Below are 18,772 nucleotides of genomic sequence, written 5' to 3' on the forward strand. Positions count from 1 at the left end.
TAAGATAAGCTTTATTTTAAAACACGGTACTATGCTAGAACTCAGAGACACACATTTTGTGAATAAAATAAACCAAAAAATGATATTCGTATAGAAAAACTAATGGTAGAATCTTGGCAAGGCATATCTTTTCTTATTTTGACTTCCTAAAACAACTACTATTTATAGGACACATCTTGGCACCAAATACATAGTCACATATCAGTTTTCTATTGTTTCATACATGCCTCTTCTCTGTGTTTCTATAGCAATTTGTGCTCACCTGAAATTAACTCCCCTGTAAGACCAAGAGCTTCTCTAAGAACGCACACTTACTCTCTGGCTGGCACCCTGGCCAGCACACTAGAAGCCTCAATGTGCATTTAACTAGATGTACTGCTTTCCCAAAGAAATTATATGCTCAGCAGAGACTGCATCTCTTAATCAAGGCTGAATAATGTCGGACGTGGAACCAGAAAACCTAGGGACTACATTTAGTCTTTCCAATCACTAGCTTTGTGACTCTGGATTACAGTCACTTAACCTCAGTTTCTTCATTTGTAAAATGGGTTATGGTGAGGATAAATTGAGATTAAATAAGATAGTACAAGGGAATATACTTTGAAAACTCTAAATTACTAAACAAATTTCTTTACTCACTAATCTAAGTACCGAACACGTACCACATTCTATTTTAATTAATTTCAAGTAGAATGGCTATTATTTATAACAGCATAATAAATTGTGTTGATTTGAATCTCCTATATGCATTCAGCCACCTCCTACTGATTCTATTCCCTTAATGTAGTATACAATACAGTAGTTAAGAGTAGACTATGGAACCAAACTGGTTCCAATCCAGGGATTCCTGGATTGGAATCCCTGCTCTATCACTTACTAGCTCTGTGACCTTGGACAAGTTGCATGACTTCCCTGTACCTCAGTTTTTTCATCTGTATAAAACAGGAATCACAATAGTACCTACCTCATAGTTACCATCAGGATTAAATGAATTAATATACCTAAAGCACTTAGATCAGCACCTGGCGTATAGCGAGCACTTAATAAATGTGAGCTATCATGCTGACTGCTCTCAAATCCATCCACTTTTCTCCCTCCCCTCTGTTGCTCCTTCCTCTGGTCTGATCCTGCTGTAATCTAATCATTGCATTTCCCTGCTCTCACTAACCCATTAAAACTTTTAGCTCCCAGCTCAAATAGATCACTACAGTTCCCCAAACAAGCCATATTCTCACTGGCCTCTCTGCTTTACACAACCATTTTTGCCCCTTTGCCTAGAAAGCCAATTTCTTTTCCCCATTTCTCACCTCAGGCTTTGCTGGGCAGATCCTCACTCATCTTACAGAACTCAGTCACACCAACCACTTCTTCTAAGAACACATGTATGACACCTGTTGCCTTCTTTGATGAGCCCCATTCTGAACGCTAAAGCAGCTCTTCCAGCATTGACTCCACTACCGCATACTGTTAGGGTTTACTTCTTTGTCTCTCTCTTAAACTGGAGGGCAGACTCAGTCTTGATTTATTTGTCCTTCTAACTGCAGCAACTTACATATAATTGGTGCTACCTACATGTTTATGGTGAAGAATGAGTAAAATATAAAACCGATTTCTTTCTTGAAATGTTTAAGTAGAAAATATCCACTGATTAAAAAATGCTTTGTTGACACAGATATAGAACACATATAACAATGATAATTCAAAATACGGAATCCAAGTATTTTTATATGTCTACTAGATTCTAATAACTTAGCTAGTTTTCACTTGGCTTTTACTCATTCTTTTGAGAAAACACTTTACTGAGCAACTACTATGTTCTGGGTACTGAAGATAAAGACACAGCCCTTTTCCTCAAGGAGCTCATTGTTTAATGACACATAAATAATTAGAATGCAATATGACCATGACTATGACAAAGATGAGATGATGCTTTAGAGAAATGCAAACAGTTCAGTTTGGTGTTGAATGCGGAGAGGGAGGTGCGGCCAGATCATGAAGGTCTTTGCGTGATAGAGAATTTGGACTTACAATTGTTAAGATAACTTCACCTTACAGATTCCATCTGAATTTACTCATGGGCTTCATTCAGGTGCAAAAAGATTAGAAGATAAAATTAAGTTTAATTCAACAAGCCTTTACTGAATGCCTACTACGTACAAGACACCGTGCTACAATGGAGGAAACCGGAAAAATTTGTAATAGGTGGGACTCTTGCTTTCAAACACATACACTTAAAACATGGGAAAAAATTAATTTTAAAATACGTTCACAGGCTGGCGCCATGGCTTAGCGGTTGAGTGCGGCGCTCCGCTGCTGGCGGCCCGGGTTCGGATCCCGGGCGCGCACCGACGCACCGCTTCTCCGGCCATGCTGAGGCCGCAACCCACATGCAGCAGCTAGAAGGATGTGCAGCTATGATGTACAACTATCTACTGGGGCTTTAGGGGGAAAAATAAATAAATAAAATAAAAAAAAATAATAAAAATAAAATAAAATACGTTCACTAAAATTTTATAAATTATATTGGGTTAAAGAGGTTATAGTCTCTTCTCAGATAATTTAAAAATTAAAACCATACTATTACTATAAAGAACAACATTTCTTGAAAAATGTCTCTCCTATTTCTTTTAAAATTAGTATCAAACTGATTCTTTTATACCAAAAGTACAAAGCAATAAAAAAGCAAATGGAAGCAATTATGAGAAAGGAAGCAAGGACAGTAGAGAAAAACTAAGGAGTACAGGATCATGAACAAGAGCATAATGTGGAAAGAACACCAGGTTTGGAATGGGAAGACTGGGTTGTAAGTATATGCTCCGCCATCCACCAGCTAGGTGTCACTGAGCCTCGCTATGTCTCATCTGTAAATGAGAACACCCACCTACCCTCTCTTTCCCCCCTCACAAATGAGGTAATGTATACGGAGGTACTTTGGAAATGCTAAAGTTCTCCACAAATTATAAATAGGATTGTGAAAGCCACCAGAAACTCTCTCTAACAGGCTCATCAGTCCCAGCAGGTGGAACAATACTAGAAAATGTGTCTGGAGCTCATCCAAAGCCATCAAAGAGGCAGCGCTTACTCAGTAAGGGTGTGTGTGACACGCTTGCTGAAACCTTTCTGCCTGGTTCCAGAGACTACATGGTCATACGGAAAGGCACTGAGGGGGGCACTTGTTGCCCCAGCATGCTTAAAACCACTTTTAGCTTTCTGAGAACCCTAAAACCTCTCTTTGTGAAAGTGCCAAATACACAGGTCTCTTCTTTTTGATTAACAGAACTGATGGCACTGTAGCAGGCAAAATTTGTAAATTTAAAAAATGGCGACATCCTAGAGGTCTTCTTATAATCTTACGGATGGTTTACAAATCAATGTCACATTTTAGAATCTAAATCCTCAGGTGCAGAGACTTTCACATGGCAATTTGCAGCTCTATTTTGTTCATTGTTTTCCCCCCACTACTAAGTAATACAAACTCAGTATAGGACATTTATAAGATATATAAAGGTAGAAGAAAGGAAAAAAATGTATTACCATAACTTAGAAATAGCACTTTAATATTTTGGTCTATTTACTTCTAATATTTTTCTGAATATTTTCACTTTATGTAGCTGTGGTTATGGTTATATCTAATTTTGCAATTTGGCTTACTTCATTTTTTACTATAACACAAACATTTTCCATGCTTTTATGAATTCTTCACAAAAACGATTTTAAAAGCTGCACAATGTTCCACTGAACATACATCCCACTGTTTACTTAACCATTACCTTTCTGTTGGATATTTAAGTTGTTTCTGATTTTTCATTATCATAAATAAGGAGGTCAATAACATTGATGTATACATTTTTTTCTATATGTCAAATTATTTCTATTGAATAGTTTGTGAGAAGTGAAATTTCTCTACCCTGGTTCTTTACAATATTGTCTCCAAAAAGGCACTTAAACATCAGATGATAGTAATGTCTCTCTGCATATTATAATGGATTTAATTCTACTTGTTATTCTCAGGAAGACTAAGGTGAGAAATACTGTTAAACTGCACACACTGGCCAGAAAATACTACCACCCCTTCTCTTTCCAATAGCAACCACATGAGCCAGACACTTGCCGGAAACCAGCCTGTGTCAGTTATATTTTGGTAATTCCTAGTATTCCTTCCATAACCTAGTAAGTATTCCCTCTGTAAGTTCAAGACTTTGGAGTATATGAGAGAACACAGGAACTTTCCATATTTTGAAAGAACTATCAAAGAAGTAAATCAAATTTTTGTAACTATGTATGGTGACAGATGTTAACTAGACTTATTGTGGTAATCATTTAGCAACATATACAAATACCAAATCATTATGCTGTACACCTGAAATATAATGTTATATGTCAGTTATACCTCAATTAAAAAAAAAAGAAGTAAATCAAAAAAACCAAAATCTGAAACAGTAATTCTGATCTATGCAACATGTCAAAATGCAGAAACCAGACTTTCCAAATTCTGGAATCTTAATCAAATAGCTGGTGACTTCTGAAATCTCGACAAGAGACATACATTCCTTAGCTCAATAAATGATACATTTGAAAATTTTAAATTATTTTTGTTCCATTAAAAAAAAAATACTTTTAAATTACAGACAAGATTTACATTTGTGTATATATGTTACTAGATATTTATTTTTATAGTTAAATTATACTAGACTGTTTTGTATATTGCTTTTTTCATAACATTTATATTTTCCTTTCCTATTAAAAAGGAATTCAATCTCGTTTTTGATATTGCTCAAGCAATAGGATAGTTACACCATGTTTGTATTTTCTCTTAAGAATAAAAGTCCTGAATTTCTCACATTTCTAGTTTAGCAAGAAATTCAGGAATGGATTCCATCAGCAGATTCCATTGGGTTACCTGTGTCTCAGTATGTTGTGAACAAGGCTAGTGAGGCCCTCTTCATATTCTGTGTTTCACTGCCTTCGATTCACTGTGATCCTACCAGACTTTGATCTCCATTTGTTTTAGGGACTGGAAATAGCATTATGTTACTACTATTTATAATTTAAAAAATTAGAATTTATTATGTAATAATCATGCTTCATGCAAATGAAGACGTGCCGCTTTCTGGAGGGGCGAGGTGGGCGCTTAGGTCATTAATAACACGTATTAAAACATTTGTTACTTTACTTGCACTCAGCAAATTTACGGTAAAAACCAACTATATTCTCTCAGGCATATCCCTCACACCAAAATAGAACTCTTTATTTCTGAACAGTGTTTTTTAAACCATTTTAAATGGTCTGAATATTTCAACAAAGGATTTTGAAATTAAGCTTCATGTTACTATGGACTCTGTCAGGTGGCTCTAATAGTCTGTGATTTGAGAGGATTCTGTATTTTGCTCATTATAATTCTACTAGGTAAAAGCTTCCTCACCATGTATATCACATACTTACCAGGGAGATTGACTTCCATCAAATATTTCATACACAAAATATTTGGATGAAGATAGCAGTCTTCAGTTATGTCTGGAAAACGTGGCAAATCTAAAAATGTGGCAACTTCAATCATTTTTTTATAAATATCCTCATAGTTAGGCCAAGACTGAAATAAAAGAGAGATAGTCAAGGTAGCAATTTTTGCAACATAAATTATTTTTTTTTTATATAATTTTATTTATTTATTTATTTTCCCCCAAAGCCCCAGTAGATAGTTGTATGTCCTAGGTGCATATCCTTCTAGTTGCTGTATGTGGGACTTGGCCTCAGCATGGCCAGACAAGCGGTGCGTCAGTGCGTGCCCGGATCCGAACCCGGGCCGCCAGCAGCGGAGTGTGCGCACTTAACTGCTAAGCCACTGGGCCGGCCCCAGAAATTTTTAAAAATAATTTATGTTGATGGGCCGGCCCCAGAAACTTTTAAAAATAATTTATGTTGATGGGCCGGCCCGGTGGCTTAGCGGTTAAGTGCGCGCGCTCCACTACTGGCAGCCCGGGTTCGGATCCGGGCCTGCACCGACGCACCGCTTGTCTGGCCATGCTGAGGCCGAGTCCCACACACAGCAACTAGAAGGATGTGCAGCTAGGACATACAACTATCTACTGGGGCTTTGGGGGAAAAAAAATAAATAAATAAAATTATATAAAAAAGTAAAATAAAAAAAAAGAACCAAAATTTGTTTAAAAAAAAAATTTCTGTTTTAAAAGTAACATACATGCATTGAATAAAATTTGGAATATGGAGAAAAGCATGAAGGGGAAAACACCCATAAATCCCATATCCTAACTTACCAGTTTTTAAAGTAATTAATACTCAATTTAAAAAGCTACTAAAATTCTATTTGGCTCACAAAACTCTTACTGGCCGTACTCACGATATAGGAAAATCATTACTTCTTGCCAGTCCTAGAAGAATCTAGGGGAAGGGATAAAGCTGCGAGCCAACTGGAGTTACAGTGTTGTTGTAACTGCTCTAATGCACAACTTCCCTCTCACCCTTCGTTACCAGCACCTTATCAATAATCTTCAAATTCACAGCTAACAAATTTAGTTCACTGTTGCATACTATTCACATGCTTCTACGTGGGAGATAACAATCAGGGTTTAAGTCTAACAGTTAAAAATCCACAATTCAACTTGATACTAAACCCTACCACATAATAGCCTATAAGATTCTCTAACAGAATTCAGAAAAACCTATGAGCTAATATTGATAAATTAATTCCATTCAGCACTTTAAGATCATCGTTGTAGTTTAGTGCGTATGCTATTTATATTTTTGCAACTATTAAACATTCCTGATATTAATACTACATATAATTTTTCCTCATTTACTCATCCATTCAAATAAAAATATTAAATTTAGAATCTATTCTATGCAAGATACTTTGGGAAATATAAAGATGAATAAAACAATCCCTTCAAGGAGTTTACAATCTAGAAAAGGAATAAGATGAAATAACTATAGTACAAGGTAGAAAGTTATCAAGTACCACAAGCAAGATTTAAAAAAAAAAGGCTTATGGGATTTCAGAAAAACTAACATTTCTGGTATGGTAGGACCCTCTTAAAATTGGGTCTGAATGCAAACATACTGGAAATCTGTTTGGCAGTATCTATTAAAGTTGAGCATGTGCATATTCTACGACAAAGCAATTCTGTTCCTGGCTACATATACCCAACAGAAACGCGCAAGCATGTCCACAAAAAGGTACGTACTAGGCTGTTCATAACAACACTATTTGTAAAAGCCCCAAGCTGGAAACTACCCAAATGCCACCAATGATAGAATAGATAAGGAAATTTTGATCTAATCTCAAAATGGAACACTATATAGCAAAGAAATGAATGCTCTACATTCAACAATGAATGAATCTTCAAAACATAACGTTAAAATAAAGAAGCCAGATGCAAAAGAGGAGTCCATATATATATATATATATATATATATATATATATATAAAGTACAAAACTCAGCAACTCAGCACCAAGCTTCTATACCGTCAGAAGTCAGGATAAGGGAAAGAACTTGTGAGTATGGCAAATTGGGAAAAATTTCAGCCAAAAATCTGTTATAAATTAGCACTGGCAACTACTGTAATACAGGTTTTTTTTGTGTGTGCTAAAATACACATCACATAAAATTTACCATCTTAACTTTTAAGTGTACAGTTCAGTAATGTGAAGCCCATTCTTGTGCAGTGGATATCCACAACTCTCTTCACCTTGTAAAACTTCCTTAACTCAACGTTCTCCCCTTCCCCTAACCCCTTGCAACCACCATTCTGTGTTTTTATGAATTTGACTACTCTAGGTCCCTCATAGAAGAAGAATCATAGAGTTTTTGTCTTTTTGTGACTGGCTTATTTTACATTGCATAATATCCTCAAGGTTCATCCATGTTGTAGCTTTTGTCTGAATTTCCTTCCATTTTAAAGCTGAATCATATTTCCTTGTATGTTTATGCCACTTTTTCTTTATCCGTTCATCTGCCCATGGACATTTGGGTTGCTTCTGCCTTTTGGCTACTGTGAATAACGCTACCATGGGCATGAGTGCACAAATACTTCTTCGACAACTTGCTTTCAATTCTTCTTGTGTATACCCCAGGAAGTGGCAATTGCTGGATCACATGATAATGCCATTTTTAATTTTTTGAGCAACTGTTTTCCATAATGGTGGCACCATTATACATCCACCAACTGTGCATGAGGTTTCCAGTTTCTCTTTATCCTTATCAACACTTTTTGTTTTTTTGATGGTAGCTATTCTAGGGGTGTATCTCACTGTGGTTTCAATTTGCATTTCTCTAATGATTAGTGGTGGTGAGCATCTTTTCATGTGTTTTTTGACCACTTTTATACGTATTTTGGAGAAATATTTATTCAAGCCCATTTTTTAATTGGGTTATTTTTCTATTTTTGAGTCGTCTGAGTTCTTTATGTATTCTGGATATAAATCTCTAACAGATATTTGCAAATATTTTCTCCCTTTCCATATGTTGTATTTTCCCTCTATTGATTGTGTTTTTTGCACAGAAGTTTTTCATTTTGATATAGTCCAATTTGTCAGTTTTTACTTTTGTTTTATGTGCTATATATCCAGGAAATCATTGCCAAGTCCAATGTCTGGAAGCTTTCTCCCTGTTTTCTTCTAAGTTATATAGTTTTAGATCTTATGTTTAGGTCTTCGATTCATTTTGAGTCTATTTTTGTATAATGGTGTAAAGTGCTGTCCAATTTCATTCTTTTGCCTGTGGATATCCAGTTTCCCCTGTGCCGTTTGTTCAAATGACTGTCCTTTCCCCATTGAACTCCTTTACACCCACGTCAAAAATAAAAAAAAAAAAAAGAAGTCAGGATAATGATTACTCTTGGGGTAGGGGGAGGTAATGACTAGATGTGAGCACAAGGGTGGAGCTTCTGGGGTGCTAGTAATGCTTTTTCTCGATCTCAGGGCTGGTTCAGGTTGTGAAAATTCATCAACATTTGTGATATGTTTACTTTTCTGTATGTCTAGTTTACCTCAATAAAAAGTAAAAAAGAAAAAGTGGCAAGAAAAGGAAAATACCAGTTAAATAAACTATTTTGTATAACAGAGCTGCTTCATACATCACTTTGCAGGGGAAATAATCTAGTTGGCAAATTGAGAGTTGGAAAGACCTTTATAAGTATATGGTCTAACTTGACAAAATCCCTAGTAGGCAGATGTTTGGCCCTTCTTTAAATCTCCAGTGATGGGAACTTAATACCTTCCCCAAAGGTAGTCTATTCCATTTTTAATGGGTCTAGTCATTAAAAAGTTCTTCCTTATTCTAAGTGAAAAGCTGTTTCCCAATTTGAGTTCATAGTCAACTAAACCCCCAAGCTGTTTTTGAAAACACTGTTCAGTCATGTCTTGCCCATCTTCTAAATGTGTGAATGCATTTGGGAGCCAACTGAAGGAATGAATATTTCTGTTAAATTTTGTTTTGTTAAATTCAGCTTTACATGCAATTATAAAGCATAAGAAAACACTTTATAATGGTATAGGGGTATGCTTACAGAAAACAATCATACTGTTAATTTCCAGAATTTATAATTATGCTTGATTTTACTTTTGATTGTAAAGGTAAAATCTTTGTACAGTAGTCAGCCCTTATACGTGGTTTCACTTTCTGCAGTTTCAGTTACCTGTGGTCAACCGAGGTCAGAAAATATTAAATGAAAAATTCCAGAAATAAACAATTCATAAGTTTTAAATTACACACCGTTCTGAGTAGCGTGATGAAATCTCACACCATCCCACTCCATCCCACCCAGGAGAATCATCCCTTTGCCCAGCGTATCCACGCTTACTGTATGTGTGTACAGGAAAAAACACAGTATATATAGGGTTCGGTTCTATCCACGGTTTCAGGCACTCACTGGGGGTTTTGGAACATATTCCCCTTGAATAAGGGGAGACTATCGTAGTATATTTATTTATATACCATTATTTCAATATCTAAACTCTTGAGTTTTACTAGGAAAAAAAGGCCTTCAGTTTATGCTATATTATTAATATAAGGTTAATCCATAGCTGAAATTTACAAATACAGTAAATTTCTATCAATCCAAAGTAGAATGTAGCCTTTTAAGTCTTTTTTAAATGTTAAGATAGAGTAATTCTACTTGTACACTAAAATACTATTCGTATAGTACTTTAATCCATAAATTCTAATCTGTAAATTTAAAAGAGAAAAAAAGAAAACAAATTCTCAGTGGCCTTTGGGAGGAAACTGTCTTCTTTTTTCTTTTTAAAATTAATTCATTTAGACCTCTGCTTCATTTTACAGAGTTTGAAGCACGTTTTCAAGTTAAGACAATTTTAACATTAGTGACAAGATTTATGGCAACCATAATCCTTTTAAAAAATGCAGGTGGGGGATGCAATTAAGTACTTTTATCTGCAAATAAAACACTAGAGCAGTAGATGTTCCCCTTAGAAAAATACTCATCTCAAAAAACCAATTTAATAGATGATAAATTCATAACAGGCAATTATAAGGTCATTAATGAAAAGGAATCTGGTAAGCTAAAAAAAGTCAATGTATTTTCAAAACGTCCACACTAAAAGCTGGTACGTCAAACTACCTGGTGACAGGCCACTATTCTTTCACATATGACCTCAGGACAAAATAATTATAAATAATGCAAATCTACATATTTATATTATAGTTTATAAAAGATTCTAGATTCTCTAAGTCTCAATTCAGTACGGTAGATTTCACTTTTTAAAATTTCATTTATTTTTGAACAGACTTTTTCTTTTTGCGTAACACTGAAGACATTTTTTTAAAAAGTGACTAAAAGGTTTTCAATATCATTTTACTTATTTGTTTTTTCTTTTGATGAGGAAGATTGTCCCTGAGCTAACATCTGTGCCATTCTTCTTCCATTTTGTGTGTGGGAACCTGCCACAGCATGCTTGATGAGCAGTGCACAGGTCGGTATCTGGGATCCGAACCCGCAAACCCTGGGTCCCCAAAGCAGAGCATGTGAACTTAACCACTACGCCACCAGGCTGGCCCCTCATTTTACTTATTTTTTACCAGTCTTCTATCACTGTTATACATTTAGGTTGTTTCCAATTTTTATACTAGTATAAATAATGACATGAATATATTTCAGCCACATTTAAATTTGGTCACAAAAATAATACATCATTATATAAAATTTATGAAATACACATAAAAATTGCTCACAACTTAGAGAAAGCCACCGCTAGGATTTTAGCGGACTTCTCTCTTAGCCCTTATGGGCAAATCCATATTTATAACACTGGGATTTAAATCTAACAGCCTCTCTGACACCTCTACTTGGATCTCTCTCCACTATGTCAACCTTACATATTCCCAACTGAATTCTTCATCTTCCACACCTTCAAACTGTATCCCTCCATTAGTGTTCCTTACCCAGCCACCACAACCAAACATTTAGGAATCATCCTTGACACCTCCCTTTCCGCACACATCACATCCACACAGACTGTTGGTTCCACCTCAAAGCTATGTCTTGAATGCTGCTATTTCTCACTACTAATACTACTATTTCCCTACTCTAAGCCTCCATCACCCGAGACCTGGGCTATCAGCCTCCTAACTGATAACCCCATATCCGCTTTTGCCTCTTTGAAGCTAGCAGCAAGACTGATATTTTAAAATGCAAATCTGATACATCACTCCCCTACTAAAAACTCTCTAAGAGTTTACACTACTCTTAGGCTAAGTTCCTGGCTGCCTGAGAACTTCTGTACAAGCTGAATATATCGTTTCATCTCCTGCATTTTCACCTAACATTATATTTTCTGAGTATTTTCTAATGTCATGAGACAGGCTTTGAAAACACCATTTTGAGTGACCAGAAAATATTCTCCTCTATGATTCCATCGTTTCCTTATTATTGGATATCTATGCTGCTCACGCATACATATTAAGCAGCTATTAAAAAGTGTTTTCATAGACCTAAGAAAATACTCATAGTACAACTTTGAGTTTACAAAAGGAGACAAATTTGTATATATTCTTCAATCCTAATTTTGCAAATATGTTAGCTACATTAAATACGACAATCAAAAATACCAAATGTTAATGGCATCCATTAGAAACTGGATTGTGGGGCTGGCCTGGTGGCATAGTGGTTAAGTGCATGTGCTCCGCTTTGGCAGCCCGGGGTTCACAGGTTCGGATCCCGGGCACAGACATATGCACCACTCATCAAGCCATGCTGTGGTGGCGTCCCATATAAAGTAGAGGAAGATGGGCATGGATGTTAGCCCTGGGCCAATCTTCCTTGGCAAAAAGAGGAGGATTGGCAACAGGTGTTAGCTCAGGGCTGCTCTTCTTCCCCCCACAAAAAAAAAAAAAAAAAAGAAATTGGATTGTGGATGATTTTTATTTCCTTCTTCATACATTTCGTTATTTTCTACATGCCCTTTAATCATTCTGAATATATTACTTTCATAGAAAGAAAAAAATAAACATTTAAAAACATATTACAATGGTCTAAAAAATTAAACAGAATTACTACATGATCTAGCAATTGCACCCCTGGATATATGCCCCAAAGAATTGAAAACAGGGACTCTAACAGATATTTGTACACCAATGTTTACAGCAGCATTGTTCACAATAGCCAAAAGGTGGAAACAACCCAAATGTCCAGGGATGAATGGATAAACAAAATGTGGTCTATCCATACAATGGAATATTATTCAGCCTTAAAAAGTAATGAAATTCTGACACATGCTACAACATGAATAAACCTTAAAGACATTACACTATATGAAATATGCCAGACACAAAAGGACAAATGTTGTATGATTCCACTTAGATGAGGTACAAGAATAGTCAAATTCATAGAGACAGAAAGCAGAATGGTGGACCTCAGGGCCTAGGAGGCAGGGGTAATGGGGTGTCAGTGTTTAATGGGCACAGAGTTTCAGTTTGGGATGATGAAAAAGGTCTGAAGATGAATGGTGGTGATGGATGCACAATGTGAATGTAACTAATTCCACTGAACTGCACAGTTAAAAATAGCTTCAATGGTAAATTTGATGTGATGTATATTTTAGTACAATTTTTAAAAAATATAAAAAAGGAACCTAAATAACATCTGCCTAAAGGAAAAAGCCCCAACGTATTAGGGAGGTCATAATTAGAAGTAATAATAAAGCTGCAGATTAAAAAAATTCAACATATATAAAATCTACAAACAGCCAAAATCTATACTACTTGCTAATATCTACCTTTATCTTATATAAAATATCTTAGCAATAGAAACATACATTTGGGAGGGGGGATGGAGTTGTTAAAATGTAACTATTAAATATGTAACACCAAGACATGGGTCTGACTTTCCAAAAAGACAAAATATACTCACAGCAAAAAGAAAACATAAACCTGCAGAATCTCTTGCTCAGGGCCTCCCAGTCCAGAAATTAGGCTTATTACTATTTAATGGTTCTAGTATAAGACTGAAAGGGATGTTCTTCATAGTGCCCCAAATAAGGTAAGAGTTATAACTGGACGTCACCACTGCATGCCCTTTCTGACCCAGATGACATCATCAAAAGGATCAGAATGCTACCTTCTGCCTCCCACATCTCTTGAAGTGGTGGCCCAACTGTCCCTACAGGCTTTGGCTGTGGACTAACCTCCTTACAAATGTGCTCCCATTCCAACCAAGTCAAGCCAGTCTGGGTGTCCTAAACTGCTGGCTCAGCAAAGTATCTAACCTTTGGGAGAAGGCTGGGAGCATTATTACTTAGCATTGTTATAGAGAATAAGATCACAGTGAAACATTTTTGTTTCTGTCCCATTGTCCTTAGCCCAGAGAGGGGCTCTAATTTTTACAAGATTCTAAAACATGATAACTATCATATAATAATTAGAGTAAACATTTAATGACTGTTAGAATAGTCTTATTTTGACTTTTAGAAAATGCATTTATGTATAGAACACACCCAAGGGAAGGGTCTCATAGAAGCTCCTAGATATTTTACTGTATTTTCATTTGGTGTGTGGAATCCCTGATGTATTAAGTAGAATAAGAAGATTATCAGAATCCTGTTTAAAACTTTTCATGTTTAGGGAGGTATAATAGCATTTTGTTTTATACTGGCCCTTTGGTTATCTACTAATTTGTCTAACTATACCTCAAATCTTCTGTGGAACAAGACGGAATAACAACAGAAAGGCAGAGGCAGAGAGATAAAACTAGTCTGTACTGCTCAAAGCATCATCTCTATCAGAATCACTTGCAAGATGCTTCGTAAAAATGCATATTCCAAGATCCTATAACAGACTTAATGAATCCACCTCTGACATTGGGTCTAAGAATCTGTAGTTTAAATAAGTTCTCCAGAATATTCATATGCAAAAAAATAAAATGCAGTGGTTTCCCATCCTGATTTTTCTTATAGCCTAAAAGAGACTCTCAGATCATTTTATGCCACAAGCTTGAAAAGAAAAGAGCACCCACAAATTCCAGCAATAGTTAAGATGTTGTGGGAGGCCAGGAACAAGAGAAAACATCAGCTGGTTTCTATTCATGCTGTCTGGCAGTAGTAATCCTGGGAGGAGTGGGAGTGAGGAAAACTGAGAACACCTGTTATCATTACACTCGCCCTAATTTCCCCTCTGGTAGATTTTAAACCTGTCAGACTATTATTCTAACAAAGATTGCACAAACAATCCCAAAAGCTACATGTGGCCTACAGAGTAAGATGGTGAACAAATCTAGAGTAAAGTTTGAGGACTTAGAGCATATTAAAACTTGATCCAATAAGACCTTCATTTGCAGGTGCTTAATAAGTAATTGACAGCTCTGGAGGAGTCTTTTCTTCCCTCAACCAACAGGGACCTAGTTTCAAAGGGTGTAAGATTGCTCCAAGGCAAAATGAATCATCATGGCAAAGGGCCACTCAGTGGGTTTGGCTGAACCAGCATTACATCTTTTCTTTTTACTCACTCAGAGAGAAGATTAGAATGTTGTTGATCAACATTAAAAATACTGGAGATGTACTTTGGAATGAATTTCCAGTTTCCTCTTTATCCCTTCTTGCTGAGCCTAGTGAAGGATGACGAAATGACTAATTCTTGAGAGGATATAGAAATACTGCCAAGGACCATGGTAGAATAATGTGTATGTTACATATTATCTGCTTAGAAATTGGTCTATGGGTTTAAAATATACAAAAATAAAGAAAATCAAGGCTGAAAAGAGAAAAGTAGCCCTACTGTCTGTAAGAGATTGGCAGAATAAATTATATCTAACAGAGACAAAAGTACCCAGCAGTTTCATTATCTGGTACTCTGTATAGAGACGGTGTCCCTGAAAGAGACGAGATTTTCAGTCTACTCCACCACATGAACTGAAAGATTTTTGCTAGAAGTAAATGATGCTTTGAATCAGCACCATACTGCAGAAACCTGAGTCAAAAATAAAGGAGCAGAAGAGGCAGAGGCAGAAAAAGAAGAAGGAGGTTATCTTCAAATTAAATAAGTAAATAAAATGAAAAGGCTATCTACCTGGAGCTGGGAATCACAACTCAGAAAAAGGAGATGGCTGGAAATACTAAAACGTAATTTGCACACCTGTCTCCTCTCTTGAGCTCTGCTCTTAAGCCAGGGTAATGGCAGGAAGACTCAAACTCTCATGGCCTGCTCGGAGAGAAAACAAACCACATCAATACTCTCTGTATTCTGTATTCCATTTCCCTATGTTTTAAGTGAGTTTTGTCAGATTTGTTGTTATTGGGTCACAGGGGCTCACGTAAATACTAACAGAACAACGTAATGGACAGAAATACTTCACCTAGGATAAAGGTTTAAGGGTCTTTAAAGCTTTTTTTTTGGTTTGTTTTTAAGGTGTGCTCAACTTTCTGGAATAACAAAAACAAAACAAAACCAAACACAGAAGAAAAACAGTCCCCAGCAGCCCACACACAAAAAACTCCACTGGCATTATCTTCATCCCCATCTCCTAGAACAATTGGGCCTTTTGTCATTTCTGGTGGAGGTACAGCTGCTGAAGAAGCCAAGACTTAGAGGAGAAAGCTAAGACATGGAAGGAGGGAAGAAAATGCTTCCTTTGTTAATGAAAAGCCGTTTCCATTTAAAAGTTTCAACATACTATGGAACAGTGAATGCACTTTTGTGAGCAAAACCAAAGCACACAATGAAGAAAAGCTGCCTGTCAATTAAATAAACAGTCATTTGAAGACACCCCCTTTCTTGAAAAAGCCGGGGATGGGAGGGAGGAAGTGTGGACTATTCCCAGCCGTGGCTGAGACGCGTTTAAAAGGTACAGTAAATCTGACACACAGGGCTTTCACAGTGATACAGATTCATTTAATTACAACAGTAAGAAATCACAAGGTTAGTATATGTTTTAAAGGACCACAAAGCTATAATAAATTGTGCTAGCACGCATTAAAAATGGAGTGCTTGGGAAAGCATTTTATTGAATTTCACAAATATTCCAGTGAGTTTATTTTCCTTCATGAAGCAATGCCTTAAGACAGGTAGGGACAAGCTAGAGTTTCTGTTACACAACAGCAGGCTCTTGTGATAAATCTGATTACAATACCCTGTCAGAGGTGAACTTCCTGCTTAGCTATTAAAAAAAAAAAAAAAAAGTACAGTGCCTCACCCTTACTTATCCTTATTATTGTTTTGAAGCAAAGATTCAGCTGAGAAAAAGCTAATGCTACATGCACCTGTTAATCCAAGACTTTCTATTACAAAGGAAAAATAAGGAATAAAAGCAATGTCAGAAGTAATGACAAAGCACTGTAATATATTATTTATGGAGGAAGGATAAAATGAATTCCACATGTATTATGATTCACAAAAGAGTTCACCTCGCATTTTTAGTCTACTGGAATTATCTTAATGGTTGTAAATCTACCACGTAGTAATATAAAAACATTTTTTTATGTTCAAAGTCTAGTCTTCTGAAATTTGCGGTGAACACATTACTTTATATGAAATACAGTCTTGGTCTGGGAGATGAGACATTTTAAAAACATGTCGACTTGCACAAGGACAAACCTTATGAACAAAAACAAATTTATGAATTGATGACCAATAAGGACTTGCCAAATGAACAGGAGACAGTAATTTGTTCTGGCCCCAGGATCAGAGCTGGGAAAAACCTACTGGTGACATGTCTATTCTCCAAATATTCTGCTGATTATTGCATAGCTATGTTCAAATTTCACATATCTGTACCAAAGAAGAAGAAAAGCTGGTATCCAGAAGAGTAGATAATCCCAAAACAATTTCTACTTGATTCTGGAAGGGTTACGTGATTATTTTTGCAGCAGACTGACTTTGTCATTATTCGGTTTTCTTGAGGCTAGTATAAAACCTAGCTCCCATTCTCTTCTGGGAAGTAGAGGCAAGGGGAGACCTGGGCTGAGCATGCTGGGTACTGCAGGTTACTAGGCCGGGATCAAACCAAATGACAAATAATCCACATGAAATCACTGTTCACTTAGAAAATACGAGGTATGACTTTCCTAAAAGAAGTATCATCAATGTAGCCTCACACATACATTTTCTGTCTCGAGTAATTCACTATTGGTTTCAGTATACTGCTGAACAGTACAAATTAACTGATAAGATTATTTATCTCACATACTGGTTTTCATGAGTGATACTGACACACCCATATCTCTCATTTTTAAATGTCCCTGCTTTAAGCAGAAGTTATACCCCGTACAGATTTACCACTAAAATATTAATAGAACGCTTTTTTATTTTTTCAACCAAACACCACTATTTAATGGCCTCCTGATATATTATGTAATAAATACATCAGAAGCAGTCTGGAAGTTTCCTACTTAGGTAGAAAAAACTCCCCAACAGATCAATTTCAAATTTCCTGAAAATACAGTATTTAAACTTATTCTGTTTTTTAGCTATTTCAAATCATTTACCCAATAAACACAGACTGAATCCTTACCATGTATACAGAATTACACTAGGTCTGATGGATAATAAAAGAGAAGCATTAAATATGGTCCCGGCTCTCAAAGAGTAGTTGGGGATGCATGACATATATAAACAAACCCATGCAACACATTACCTTTTACTCCTCGGTTTCAGGAATTCTATTTACACAATATCCTCTAGCTGCCTTTAAAATCTTGAAAAATACAAAAGAATCCATGTAACATATCTGTAAGCTATGAAGCATGATAATAAAATGAGCTCCCATGAATCCACTCCCGGACTTAGGAACTGGAACATTACCAATACTGTTGCATCTACCAGTGCACTATTTCCCTATTCCTCTCTCTCCCTCCCCCTCCAGAGGTAACTAGTATCCTAGATTGTGCTCATCACAATCTTCCTTTCTAAAAATAGTTTTATTATACACATAAATATACTTAAATAAACATATTTAGGTTGGCTTCTTTTTGAGCTTAACAAAAATGGTATCGTGCTGTATGTAGTTTTTTGAGCCTTGCCTTTTACACTCAACAGAATGTTTCTCAGATTCATTCATGTTGCTTGTTGCTGTAATTCATTCATTTTCAAAATTTGAAAATGTCACTGTCTGACTGTCACATCTTACCCATTTTCCTGTTGAGAGACATTTAGATTGTTTCTAGTTTTCTTTTTTATTACCTAGCTGCCTTCTATCTGCCTTTTATCCCCCAACACAAAACTCCAACAATAGAGAACTAGTTAGGTAAATTGTGACATATTTTTACTGTGCAGTTCTTAGAAAAATGAGAATTTGATAACTAAATTGCAG

General features: G+C 36.1%; 1 protein-coding gene across 3 annotated transcripts in view; it reads right to left on the reverse strand.

Annotated features, from left to right (window-relative positions):
* TAF1B (TATA-box binding protein associated factor, RNA polymerase I subunit B) overlaps window positions 1-18,772 on the reverse strand; it is a 69,829-nt gene that overhangs the window by 16,485 nt on the left and 34,572 nt on the right. For all 3 annotated transcript variants that reach the window (XM_087437171.1, XM_087437172.1, XM_087437173.1), the window contains one exon: window positions 5,443-5,590. In XM_087437171.1, the coding sequence (XP_087293297.1) occupies window positions 5,443-5,590 (148 nt within the window). The remainder of the gene's footprint in view (window positions 1-5,442; window positions 5,591-18,772) is intronic.

This window comes from Ceratotherium simum, chromosome 11 (genome assembly GCF_057802395.1).
Source record: "Ceratotherium simum simum isolate JZ-2026a chromosome 11, ASM5780239v1, whole genome shotgun sequence".
Classification (NCBI taxonomy): domain Eukaryota; kingdom Metazoa; phylum Chordata; class Mammalia; order Perissodactyla; family Rhinocerotidae; genus Ceratotherium; species Ceratotherium simum.